Source organism: Scleropages formosus, chromosome 2 (genome assembly GCF_900964775.1).
Source record: "Scleropages formosus chromosome 2, fSclFor1.1, whole genome shotgun sequence".
Lineage (NCBI taxonomy): Eukaryota > Metazoa > Chordata > Actinopteri > Osteoglossiformes > Osteoglossidae > Scleropages > Scleropages formosus.
The window spans coordinates 11277512-11288922 of record NC_041807.1 but is presented as its reverse complement, the minus strand read 5'-3'; the positions used below and the strand labels follow the sequence as shown (position 1 = coordinate 11288922).

Genomic DNA, 11411 nt, shown 5'->3' with positions numbered 1-11411 from the left:
CGGATTTGGCACAGACATCAGACAATGTTTCAGAAGAACAAAATGAGCCGATTAATGGTTGCCATGTAGATGATGTAATTTGCTATTAAAGGAAAACAACCAAAAACAGACATGCTTTCTGAGAAAGGCTTGAAGTATAGGTTAAATGAGCTGAGTACTCTAGACAAAATGAAGGAGTGGTATTGGAAAGAGTTAATCTTCCTCTTAGCAGAGTTCCTAAGTGCAGAGGTTGGGAGGCAGGACTTTTATAAGTTTTTTGTCCCCAGAGAGCTGAAGTCACTAGATGGTAATGTGGCAATGCCTGTCATGCAGTGCTCTTCATTCAAAGGTCAAATAAAGAAAATTTTCATATGTAAACCCTCTGGAAATCCTACAAGAAGTTGCATGTTCCTAAAGAATCCTAAAGAGCATCGTGCAGATTCTGTCATGTAGTCTTTATTTTAATGCGCAGGTAATCTTCTCCTCTCTTCAACTGGATAATCCAGCTTCGTCGGACGTAATTGGATCACTCAGGTTGGCAAATGTGCAACTTGCGAAGCTTTGCTCCCTTTTTTTTCTGTTACAGTAAATCTTCCGTGTCATGCAGCTGCTGCTCCATTGGATGAGGCTGTGTTAATGGGTGTATTCTCTAAGGCATACTTTTTTTACCATCTCCACCTGTCTTCGTGCTCTTTAGGGAAATTGCAGTGTAAAATCCATCACTGTCATTTCTTTTGAAGCACATACTCAGGACTGCAGAATTGATCCTCAAAAAAGTCTTGGCTTTATCATGTGGAAAATAAATAAAAGTGGAAAGATTCATTTCAAATATGTACACAACTTTGGATGCTTGGCTTTTCGCTATAGAAGTCGTGCTCAGAAGTCCAAATTGAAGGCCCTCATGAGCAGGTCCAGATCCCCAATGCTGGCTGCCTGGAACAGCTCAGGCTGGTCCATCATGGAGAGGGCTATCCTCAGGGCAGCCCAGATGTTGCCAGATGTGACCTGGTGGGAGAGCTGCCGACTTTTGCTCTTCCTCTGCAGGTTCAGTGCTGTGAGGAAATTACTTGCCGCCTCCCTGCAAGACAATCAATCATTACATCTTGATTTCCCATACAGTGCAGCTCCACCAAACTCATTTCTCTTGAACATGTGATTTGGTGACTGTAAATGCTTGAGGTACCACATGAATTTTATATCAGTGGTTGCCTGGATGGTGCTGCTTGTGGTCCTTGCGATGAATTTTAAGGGAATAGGACACATTTTAATAGACACCACACAATGGGAGATTATGCAGCACTACATATCTGGTCTTCCTATAGTTCTGCACTAATGTTGACATCTTCCAACATCCCATGTCTTAGAGAGTGCCCCTTTTGGTCATTCTAAATATCTGAATAAATATGACCACCCAAACCAATGTACCTATTCCAAGGTGTGGCTGCAATAATACACTTGTTTAATCAGAGTTGGATGTTGTATTAGAGAAAAGCATCTGCCAAATGCAAAAATATAGAAATAGTGGCTTTGCATTCACACACACACACACACACACACTCGCTGAAACCGCTTGTCCCAAGCAGGGTCGCGGCGAACTGGAGCCTAACCCATTTACATTTATTCATTTAGCAGATGCTTTTTATTCCAAAGCGACTTCCAATGAACTCTATGTAGTGTTATCAGCCCACACACCTAGTGATTGACATTGCTAGATACACTACTTACAATGGATCACTCATCCATACATCAGTGGAACACTCTCTACCACCAGCTATGGGGGAACCTGACCAGCATGTCATTGGGCTACGTTTTCTGACCTATAGCAGGATGGTTTAAGCTTTAAGCTTTAAAGCTTTAGAACATGGTACTAGTAAGGAGGGAGAAAGATCCTCTTTCACACACTTAACTGTGATTCCACCTGTCCCCTCTGACACTTATGTGTAACTCCACCTCCATAAATATATCCCCACCCACTAGCATATCTCTTTGCCCCCATGCTTTGTTGCCCCATCCATGCTGACCTGTGGGCTCCCAGGTTGATACAGCTGATGCCTAGATTGTAGCGAGACCTGATGAATCCTGGTTGGAGCTCCAGGGCCTTGGTGTAGGCGTCCACTGCCTCCTCACTGCGGTCCCCATTGGCCAATGTGGCCCCAAGTCGGTTCCACAGAAGATAGTCCTGGACAAAATTCCGAAGGAAATAAAGAGGTAATTATTCATTCAGAAGTACACACAGATTTATATTTGAATTTCTTAAAAAAAATATGCCTCGGTCTAAAGAGTAAACAAATTAAATGAAATTGTGCAAAACAAGTATATTAACTTTAAAACTTACAGTTAATGTAATGAAAGTGTCATTAATTCAAATAGAAAAAAATATTATTCTTAGTTTGATAAACTATCATTATTATAATATTCATACAAAGGCATACAGAATGCAAACTACTGCAGTATTTTTTAAAATACTTTATTTCTGAGTACATTTTAACAAACAGTGTTATGCAACAATTCTATTTATTCTTATAGAATGCTCTCCTCCTCAGGACGAACAGAGTATTGAACAAAGTAATATAATGATACAACAGAGAGAGGCAGCAGTTACAGATACACACACACACACACACACACACACACACATTTTCAGAACCGCTTGTCCCATACAGGGTCGCGGGGAACCGGAGCCCACCCGGCAACACAGGGCATAAGGCCGGAGGGGGAGGGGACACACCCAGGACGGGACGTCAGTCCGCCGCAAGGCACCCCAAGTGGGACTCGAACCCCAGACCCACCAGAGAGCAGGACCTGGTCCAACCCACTGCGTCACCGTGCCCCCCTCGCAGTTACAGATACAGCTATAAAAAATAAGATAGCTGGCAGCTGAGGAGAAGAAAACAGAAAAACTCTTACTGTTAAGAAGAGGACTAAAATAAAACTCTTGCAGTCCAAGTACCAGTGGTTACTACAACTTTCATACACATCACAAAGCAGACAACAGGTAGTCCTCGACATAAAATGGAGTTCGACTCTGACAACATTTTAGTAAGTTGGAAGTGCCTTTATATTGTATTATTAAAAACTACTGTATATAAACCATTAAGTTCTATAACAGAGCTGTGTTACATTTTCTTACAAATTTTGAACATTAATCGTTAAAATAATAACAGAATAATAATAATAATATAAATACTGGACAGTATTATAGTTATATTTTCACGGCGCACTATTGCTTTTACTTTCTTTTGCTTATTCTTTTCTGCACCACCAGAATACTCACGCTTTTGCTTGCAAGCCATTGTGAAAAAAATTGCTTGAATGGAATCAGAAATGGGGCAGCACGGTGGCACTGTGGGTAGTGTTGCTGCCTCACAATGCTTTGGTGGTGTGCCAGAACGTGGGTTCAATATCTATGAGGAGTTTGCATGATCTCCCTGTGTCTGCATGGGTTTCCTTCAGGTGCTCCAGTTCCCTCCCATAGCCCAAAGACATGCAATTCGGGTGGACTGGTGACTCTAACTTGTACATAGTGTGTGAATGGCTGTGTGTGTGTGTGTAAGACTACTCTGTGATGGACTGGCGTCCCAACCAGGGAAAACTCCCCCCCCCCAGCCTTGCACTCAGAGCTTCTGGGATAGATTGCAGATCACTATGACCCTACTCAGTAAATGAAATTGGATGGAAGAAATCACAAACAAAATGTTCTGCAAGACAATCAAAGTTTTGTACATAACATAGAATTGCTGACAAATACACTGAGTCAATAAGAAAAGTTGGTACCTTACGCCAGTACAGCCAGCTGATGTTATTGTACAGCAGATGCAGTGTTTGTTATTAAACGTTATGACCAAATGTCAAGACTTTGAAAATATAAGGTTGGGACAATGACTCACAGCACCTTTGCTGTTTGGGTATAGGATTGAGTCAGGCTCAGTCTGGGTAGAGTGTACCTGTTCCACTCACAGTCCAAAGACATGCAGTTCAAGAGAACTAACCACTCTAAATTGCCCACAGAGTGTGAATGGGTGATTGTGTGCAAGTCTGGCAACCTTACGACTCTCTCGTGTCCTGTCCAGAGATGTAACCCAGCTTTGTGTGCCCAGTGATTCTATAACAGGCTCCGGACCATTGTGACCCTGACCAGAGCAAGTGTTTAGTGAAAGGAAATGAATGGGACAGCTGTTGTAAGTCTGACTCGTTGTAAATTGTATATGTCATAAATGAAGGAATACCTATAATTATGAAGCTTCATTGGAGCCCCAATCCATCTCCAACTCAAATTCTCTGGAAGGACATTATTATTTTACCCTTATGGACCAGCATCTGAATAATGTCACTGACATCCAGTCCTGTATGCAATATTCTACATTCTGTGTACCAAGCAAGCAAAATATGAGTACCCTTGCTGAAAATTTTTTTTCTCCTCATTGAGGCATTCAGTTAATAAGTGTGACCAGGAAATTACACATGTCTACCCATCTCTTCTGCAGCAATTCCCAGAGATTTAGGATGCTCATAGGTTGCTTTACCACTGCTCTTCTCCCCAATTTGTCCCATGCAAATACTACCCCTGTGTGCTCAAACTTTTGACAAGGTGCTGTATTAAATTAAAGCCACAACAAGTTATTTAAGTGAAAGGATCTGGAAAATGTCAAAACAAATCTTGGACATCAAGAAATGGGCCTTATGTGTTGTGTACCAGTGTCAACAATTTGCATTGGGTGGGTTGCCCGTCACCTGCGGTCGAACAGACAAAGCTTTGTTGAAGGCCTCCACGGCCTTGTTGAACTCAGAGCTGAGGTTATATAGCACACCCAAGCCTGTCTGCAGGTCAGGGTCAATCACATCTGCGTTCTTCATTGCTGCCTCCAGGAACAGTTCCTTGATGTCTGCCATGAGGGTGCTGAAGAAGTAATGAAAGGTCAGCAGGTCATGGAACACCCTTCCTTCATGCTTCACATATACAACCTTACATCAAGGATCCTCAACCCTTGTTCCAAGTGACCCCTGTGTCTGGCTTATTTAAAAAACTGTTCCAACTAAACTTTTAATTAGTTTTTAATTAGGGACAATTGAGCAGTCAAATTAATTCAGCCCATGATTTGAATCTCTTGACCTTCCAGACATTTTTTCAGAACTGTGTTTGTGAAAGTGGAAAGAAAAGACATGTTTGATTAGATTTATTCATCTTCTGACAGTTGAAAGATAATACCATGTCAAACAATTATAATCAGTTATTTAATTTTTGATAACCCTTCATTACTCAGGCAAGTGAATGATTTATTAATCCCAGATAAGATGAATTCTAATTTGTAAAACAATTTAACTAAATCATGTTAAGGTAAAATACAACATTTTTATCTTAACAAATAAGTTTTGTTTTAAACGATTTGCTGTGCAGCAACTGCCGCTGTAGAACCTCATAGTGTTTAACTTCTGTGTTGTTTATGGAATGCTTGGGTTGCATCACATAAAAACTGAACTTCAGTATTTTAACTTTTGATAGCTGGTTAGTCGGCAGATAATATTTTAACTTCTGTATCTTAACTTCTGATTTACTTTGCAAAGTGTGGTAAATCTTCTCACCCCTTATATATATATAGATATTTTGCTTAGTGACTTCTTTTCAGACCAGATGTAGCTACAGGACCTTGAAATAACTTCCAAAAAAACTTTTTCCTTTTGCAAAAATAAAAAAAATTATTCGCTGAACTGACACAAATAAGATGCTTAAACAAGCAGGCACAAGAAGTAAAAGAAGAGGCAAGACTGTTCTGTGATGCATTTCAGTCATACTACATGTGGCACTGTGCTATATTTACATTCCTGCTGTACAGCCATAGTGAATTTTTATCTTTCTAGCTACTGAACAGAGTAAAAATGGAATGGCACGGTTAAATCAACTCCAGAGACTTGAATCACCTTTTTGGACTTTTGGACACACAGGAGAAATACAAATGTCCTTGGAGTATACCTCATACTGCTATTTTTACAATGCATTTACAGGTAATGTAAAGTCCCTCAAAGTCCATTTACAGCAACATTGGCTGATTTACAGTAACATCTTACTGAGCATGTGTGGTACATGGGTCCCATTTTTTTGAGATCCATACCTACTGCTGGCAGAGGCCCGAGACGCCTTGTGCTGGGGGCCCGGCGAGCCAACGCCTAGGGCCTGACGGCCCTTGAGCAGGTACTTGTACTTGGGGTGGTAGCGCAACCAGCCCAGCAGGGCCTCGCATGCCTCCTGCCGCATGCCTGAGTTGGTCAGGCTCACAGCCAGCGCCATCAGGGCCTGCAGGTTGCTGGGATGGAGTTCCAAGCACCTGAAACAGAGATCCAAGGTTGTAGACCATACTTTGCAGCCAAACCTTCTTGGTGGGACAGTCGCCAAGCGTGCTGGGCGTCAGGTAAGAACTGCCAGAGACAGCCTGGTATCATTGAAAGTATCACCGAAAGTCCCACTGGTCATTTCGGACCAAGGCTAGAGGACCACCCATTCAAAGTGCCTCAGATCTGTGGCTTTGACACAAATCATTTCTGAGGCCCTCAAACATAACTGTTTTCATGTGAAGTATCCTGGCTAAGAGATGCATTCTTTTGTGGTCCTTAGTGTTTTTAAGCGCTCCGTAGGGCCTTCATTTGCATTCGCTCATTGCTGCAGCAACCTCCCCCCCCCAAGGGACACTAAAAAATTACTGTCGGTGAAAAGAATCTCTCAATCTCACACACACACAGTCCGAACCCCTTGTCCCATACAGGGTCGCGGGGAGCCAGAGCCTAACCCAGCAGCACAGGGCGTAGGGCTGGAGGGGGAGGGGACACACCCAGGACAGGACGCCAGTCCATCGCAAGGCCCCCCAAGCAGGATTCGAACCCCAGACCCACCAGAGAGCAAGACCCGGTCCAACCCACTGTGCCACCGCACCACCACGCCCCCCCCCGGGTGAAAAGAATCTCTGAGATTTAAATTTAGTCTTACTCATTATGTCTGCCTACTTGCATTGTTATCAAATTAAAAAAGGAGGCATGTATCTCCCTCTCTTTCCTACGAAAGGCCTTTCTTCACCTTTACCTGCTCCTCTTTCCAGCTTCCAGCATCACATTGACCCAGTGTGGTTGTGCTCTCAATATTTACAGTGTCCTTCAGAGTGACTGCTAGAAATCATGAAAACTGCTAAATTAAATCTTTTATACAGTCAGTGACCTGTGGGCCATGCTGTCTTGCACTCTAGCAGTGCTATTTTTTTGGAAAAGAAGTTTATAAGAGATCCATGGGCAGTAGTAGACAGGAAAAATAAAAACATAATTTTGGTCATACACAGATAATGTGCAGGTGACATTTACTGAATTCTCAAAAACTTGGGCATTTGCACAATTTACCATTTTGATCTCAGCACTTCTGGACTTTAGGAAGAAAATCCAAGAAAAAGTCAAGATGGATTTAGAAACAGAAACTTGGCAGTTCCTGTCCTTCTGCAACTTAGGGCCATCCATCCATCCATCCATCCATCCATCCATTGTAAGACACGTTGTAAGACAAATCCCCAACTTGCATCTTCGATTTGTTTCTATGGAACAAACTGTCGAACCATGCATTAAATTTATTTGCTCAAATATTGAAGTTATGTCTTGAAAATATGTTTCGTTTTCAGTCTGTTTTCAGTGAAAGTATGAATCTGTGTATATATAATATTCACATAGGTGTTTGCAACGAATGCTGCCTGTGCACCCTGCTTCGCCCCATCTAAACCCGAAGTGCAGCGCACTACAGTATGTTTGACAAAGGAGTCATTCCAAAATAACAAATGTGCCACAGAATTGTGACTGCATATAACTCCATTACTATGACCGGAATGAAGTAACAGTGCTTCATTTTGGTGAAGTCAAACTAAATCACAGAGTCGGGACCGGGGGTTTACCGCTTTAGGGATGACACTGGTGATAAATTAACCTGCCTGCTCTGGACTTTGCTGCTGCAGCTGCTCAGAAACTTTCACGCGATTAAAGTTCCTTCTTTTCCTTCAAGGATCACAATGTCTCCGAATTTGCTCTCATAAAATGCAGTTTCGTTTGATCTCCTGTTTATTGTACTAGAGCCTTTGAGAGACAAACCACCATCGTTCAGAGTCACGGCTTGTCCGAAGAGGTGTGTTCTATACCTGAGTTGCCCCGTTGTTTCGAGAATGTGAAACGCCAACACAGCGACACCCTTCTCCACTGCAGTGTTTATGCTTCTAGGTTTCGTCTGCTTTTCTACGCGTCGGAGGAAGAAGTGTGTCACCTCTCTGTGGGGAATGGTCCCAGAGCAATCGTCACCCTGCTGTTTCCCAGCACCATGACTGCCGTTTTACAGGCGACTCACTCAGGGTCTGCCTGATCAGCTATGCTGTCAGAAATTTCCATTTTCCAAAATGGCTCCACCAAAAAAAATGCTGGAAGCTGTTGTTAATGCATCATTGCACATGTTTGCATCAACGGGGAGGGTGTCGTTTTCATTCCATGACGGGCCGAACTCAACGTTTACTGCTGTATTGTGACCGCTGTTGAAACTGCACGTGTATGTGCACAGGAAAGGTAACAGTATCATTTAGAAAAGCCATGTGTACAGTTCAGTAATGAGTTGAGAGAAAAACAGTAAAATTTTTACATTTCATTTAGAATTTACATCATCAAATTGCATGTGATAAATCCAAATTTCACATTAAAAATACAATGCTTCTGCTCTGCAAAGGGTAATAAGACCTAAATTGCTCTTTTCACTTCATAAGGAAATATCTTGTTATTACTCTACATCCTATATATGTGCACATTTCATAGTAGCTTAATTTTTCCAAAAAGAGGCAGAAGCAAAACAAAATGAGAGTCAATTATGACCAATGCAAATCCATGCAAATACACCAATCCCTCACTTTATAGTTGATTTGTTCTAAGAAATTACTCAATCAAGAAAATTTTTGTTGTGAGGGGACTGAATTAACGTTATTTTTCAAATTAAAAATTGCCAATTTTCAGACATAAAATGTGTCACGTAAAATTAATTATAAAACTAAAACAAAAGGTATTTTATTCATGACAACGACAACACCAACATTTATCACATTTTTAACAATGAATCTGCTGTTTCAGTTGTGGTATTAGACTGATATTAATCGATAGCTGTAATTTTTTGAGGTTGTCAATAAGACATTTCATTGATTTCTCAAGTTGCCTTACAATGTTCATAATAATAACAGACTATATATGACGCTAAGTTTGTGCGTGGTTGTATAGCCTGTACAAAAAAGCCACTGTACTGATGTCATTGGCCTGTTTTATGAAAAAAAAAAGGTATATATTTTCACAAGTTGTTATAGCCATTTTTCATTGTATGGGATCCAGTACTGTGAGGGATGAGCCATACATTCTACATGTTATTCAGTAACACCTCCTTACCTCTGGAGGCATACAATGGCTGCTTGCTCATTTTCATTCTCTGCCTGGGTGGTCCCCAAAACTTGCCAAGCCTATAAAAGGAGACAGTAGAGTTTCAGGGTGTCCCTCAGGAGGATGGGGATGCGTTCCAGGAAGCAAAGCCAAAGTACACAGAGTGTGTGACAATGACACCTTCAGCTTATACACTAGCCATCTGTATGTCAAATCTTTCAATTAAAGCCCAGTGCAAGAAAGCCATCAAAACTAAAAGATGTCTCACATAATGTGGTTTTTCAAAAACCAAGAAATTACTGAGCAAGAAAATTATATGAAAGGTATTTTTATTGAGCTGTGCTTTTGGGAATAAGTTCAAATTCCATGCAGGACATGCATGGTCACAACCGAAAGACATACTGATTACTCCGTTACCATGAAAGTGATTACTTGGCAATCGAATGGAGTCAAATTCAAGTTGACACCAGACAAATTAATGGGGTAATATTTTAAAAATAATTATAAGCAGTCCTATATATAACATAATTGCCAAACCGATTACAGAATCAAGCCACATTTTTGTCGTCTTTCTTCCCTACAATAGGGATATCTTTTAAAAGCATGAGACAGCAACCTATCAGGCAATTTAAAAACTGCAAGTTAAGGCTTATGTCCTGTCTCAATAGGCCCGCTATTATAAGTCCAGTATTAGAGGAATGTTAGAAGAACCTGGCATCACATAAACTCTATTTTGCAAACTTAATGATTCATCATTTCTCATTAAGGAGAGTCTTTATTGGAATGAGTAGAACCGGACTGAGTGGGAGTAAAAGCTGAGCCATGCTGTTTCAGTGATTTTTTTGTGCTTACACAAATAACAGAAGAACTTTATTATTGCAGGAAAGTTAATAAGGCCCAAAACATAAAACACAGACAGCAGATGGCGTAGTGGTGAGAACTGCTGTTGCGCGCTTAAACAACCTTGGTTTGAAAAGCATTGCCTGCTGTAGTACCCTTGATAAAGATACTTACTATAGTTTGCTCCAGTAAAATTGACCTAGCTGTTAAAATACTGTAAGTAGCTTAACATTTTACGTTGCTAAATGTAGATGTAGCAGTGTTGTTCCCATTGCTGACCAAAGACTGGTCCCATGCCATGGCTGTGTTAATCAGTGCGTTTCATTATTGCATGTTGTAACACCGAGATTCAACTAGCGATACATTAAAATGCTATTAATGAAACATCCCAAAGGTCTTTCACAGTCAGGGGTGCGCTACTTAATCATGTTGGGAGTATGTTCAGAATCAAATTAGTTACAGAATAAGCTTAATAATCTTTACTAGAAAAGGGGAATATTCACATACGCTATCTGGGACACTGAATATAATTCACAGCACATCCCTGCCATAAACAAAGTGGTTTCTTAAGGGAAAGAAAGGGGGAACTAAAGTGCCAGTTTCCTTACCTGAAAGGACATTATTATAGACAAAGGAGGCAACAGATTTGTAGTAAATTTCATTTGTTCATTCCAGCAACACACTCAACACACCAGCTTTCGGGAAATCTTCATGTTGCTATACAGTATGAGCAGCCAATGTTTCTTTAATTCAAATTCGTATACAGCTGGCATTGTCTTTCATAAACTATGGAGCGTGGGCCATGCTGGGAATGACCTGATTGTAAATTAGAGCTGGGGTAGAGAGTTGTGGTTGGGTTACTGAGTTAGCCAGTACTACCTAGTAAGGCAACATGGTGGTGCAGCAGGTTGCACTGGTTGCTGATGGTATCTGGGCTGTATTGCTGGACATCGGTTCAGTCTGCATTCAGTTTTTATGAAGATCGCATGGGTTTCTTCAGTGTGCTCACAGTCCAAAGACATGTTTTAAATGAATTGGTGGCTCTCAAGTGTGTATTCTGCCTTTTTAAGGGGTGAAAAATCAGTTGAGTGTAGTACAGTGTATCTAATATGTTTTGTCGCCTTGGATAAAGGTGTCAGCTAAACACCACATAGTAATCACTGTATTTTGTT

General features: G+C 41.1%; 1 protein-coding gene across 1 annotated transcript in view; it reads right to left on the bottom strand.

Annotated features, from left to right (window-relative positions):
• Positions 1–855: 855 nt before the first annotated feature.
• LOC108939689 (PEX5-related protein-like) overlaps positions 856–11411 on the bottom strand; it is a 93337-nt gene continuing 82781 nt past the window's right edge. The window contains exons 10-14 of the mRNA XM_018761237.1: positions 9409–9479; positions 6087–6299; positions 4711–4876; positions 2001–2158; positions 856–1057 (exon numbers count right to left, since the gene is read on the bottom strand). Of these exons, the coding sequence (XP_018616753.1) occupies positions 856–1057; positions 2001–2158; positions 4711–4876; positions 6087–6299; positions 9409–9479 (810 nt within the window). The remainder of the gene's footprint in view (positions 1058–2000; positions 2159–4710; positions 4877–6086; positions 6300–9408; positions 9480–11411) is intronic.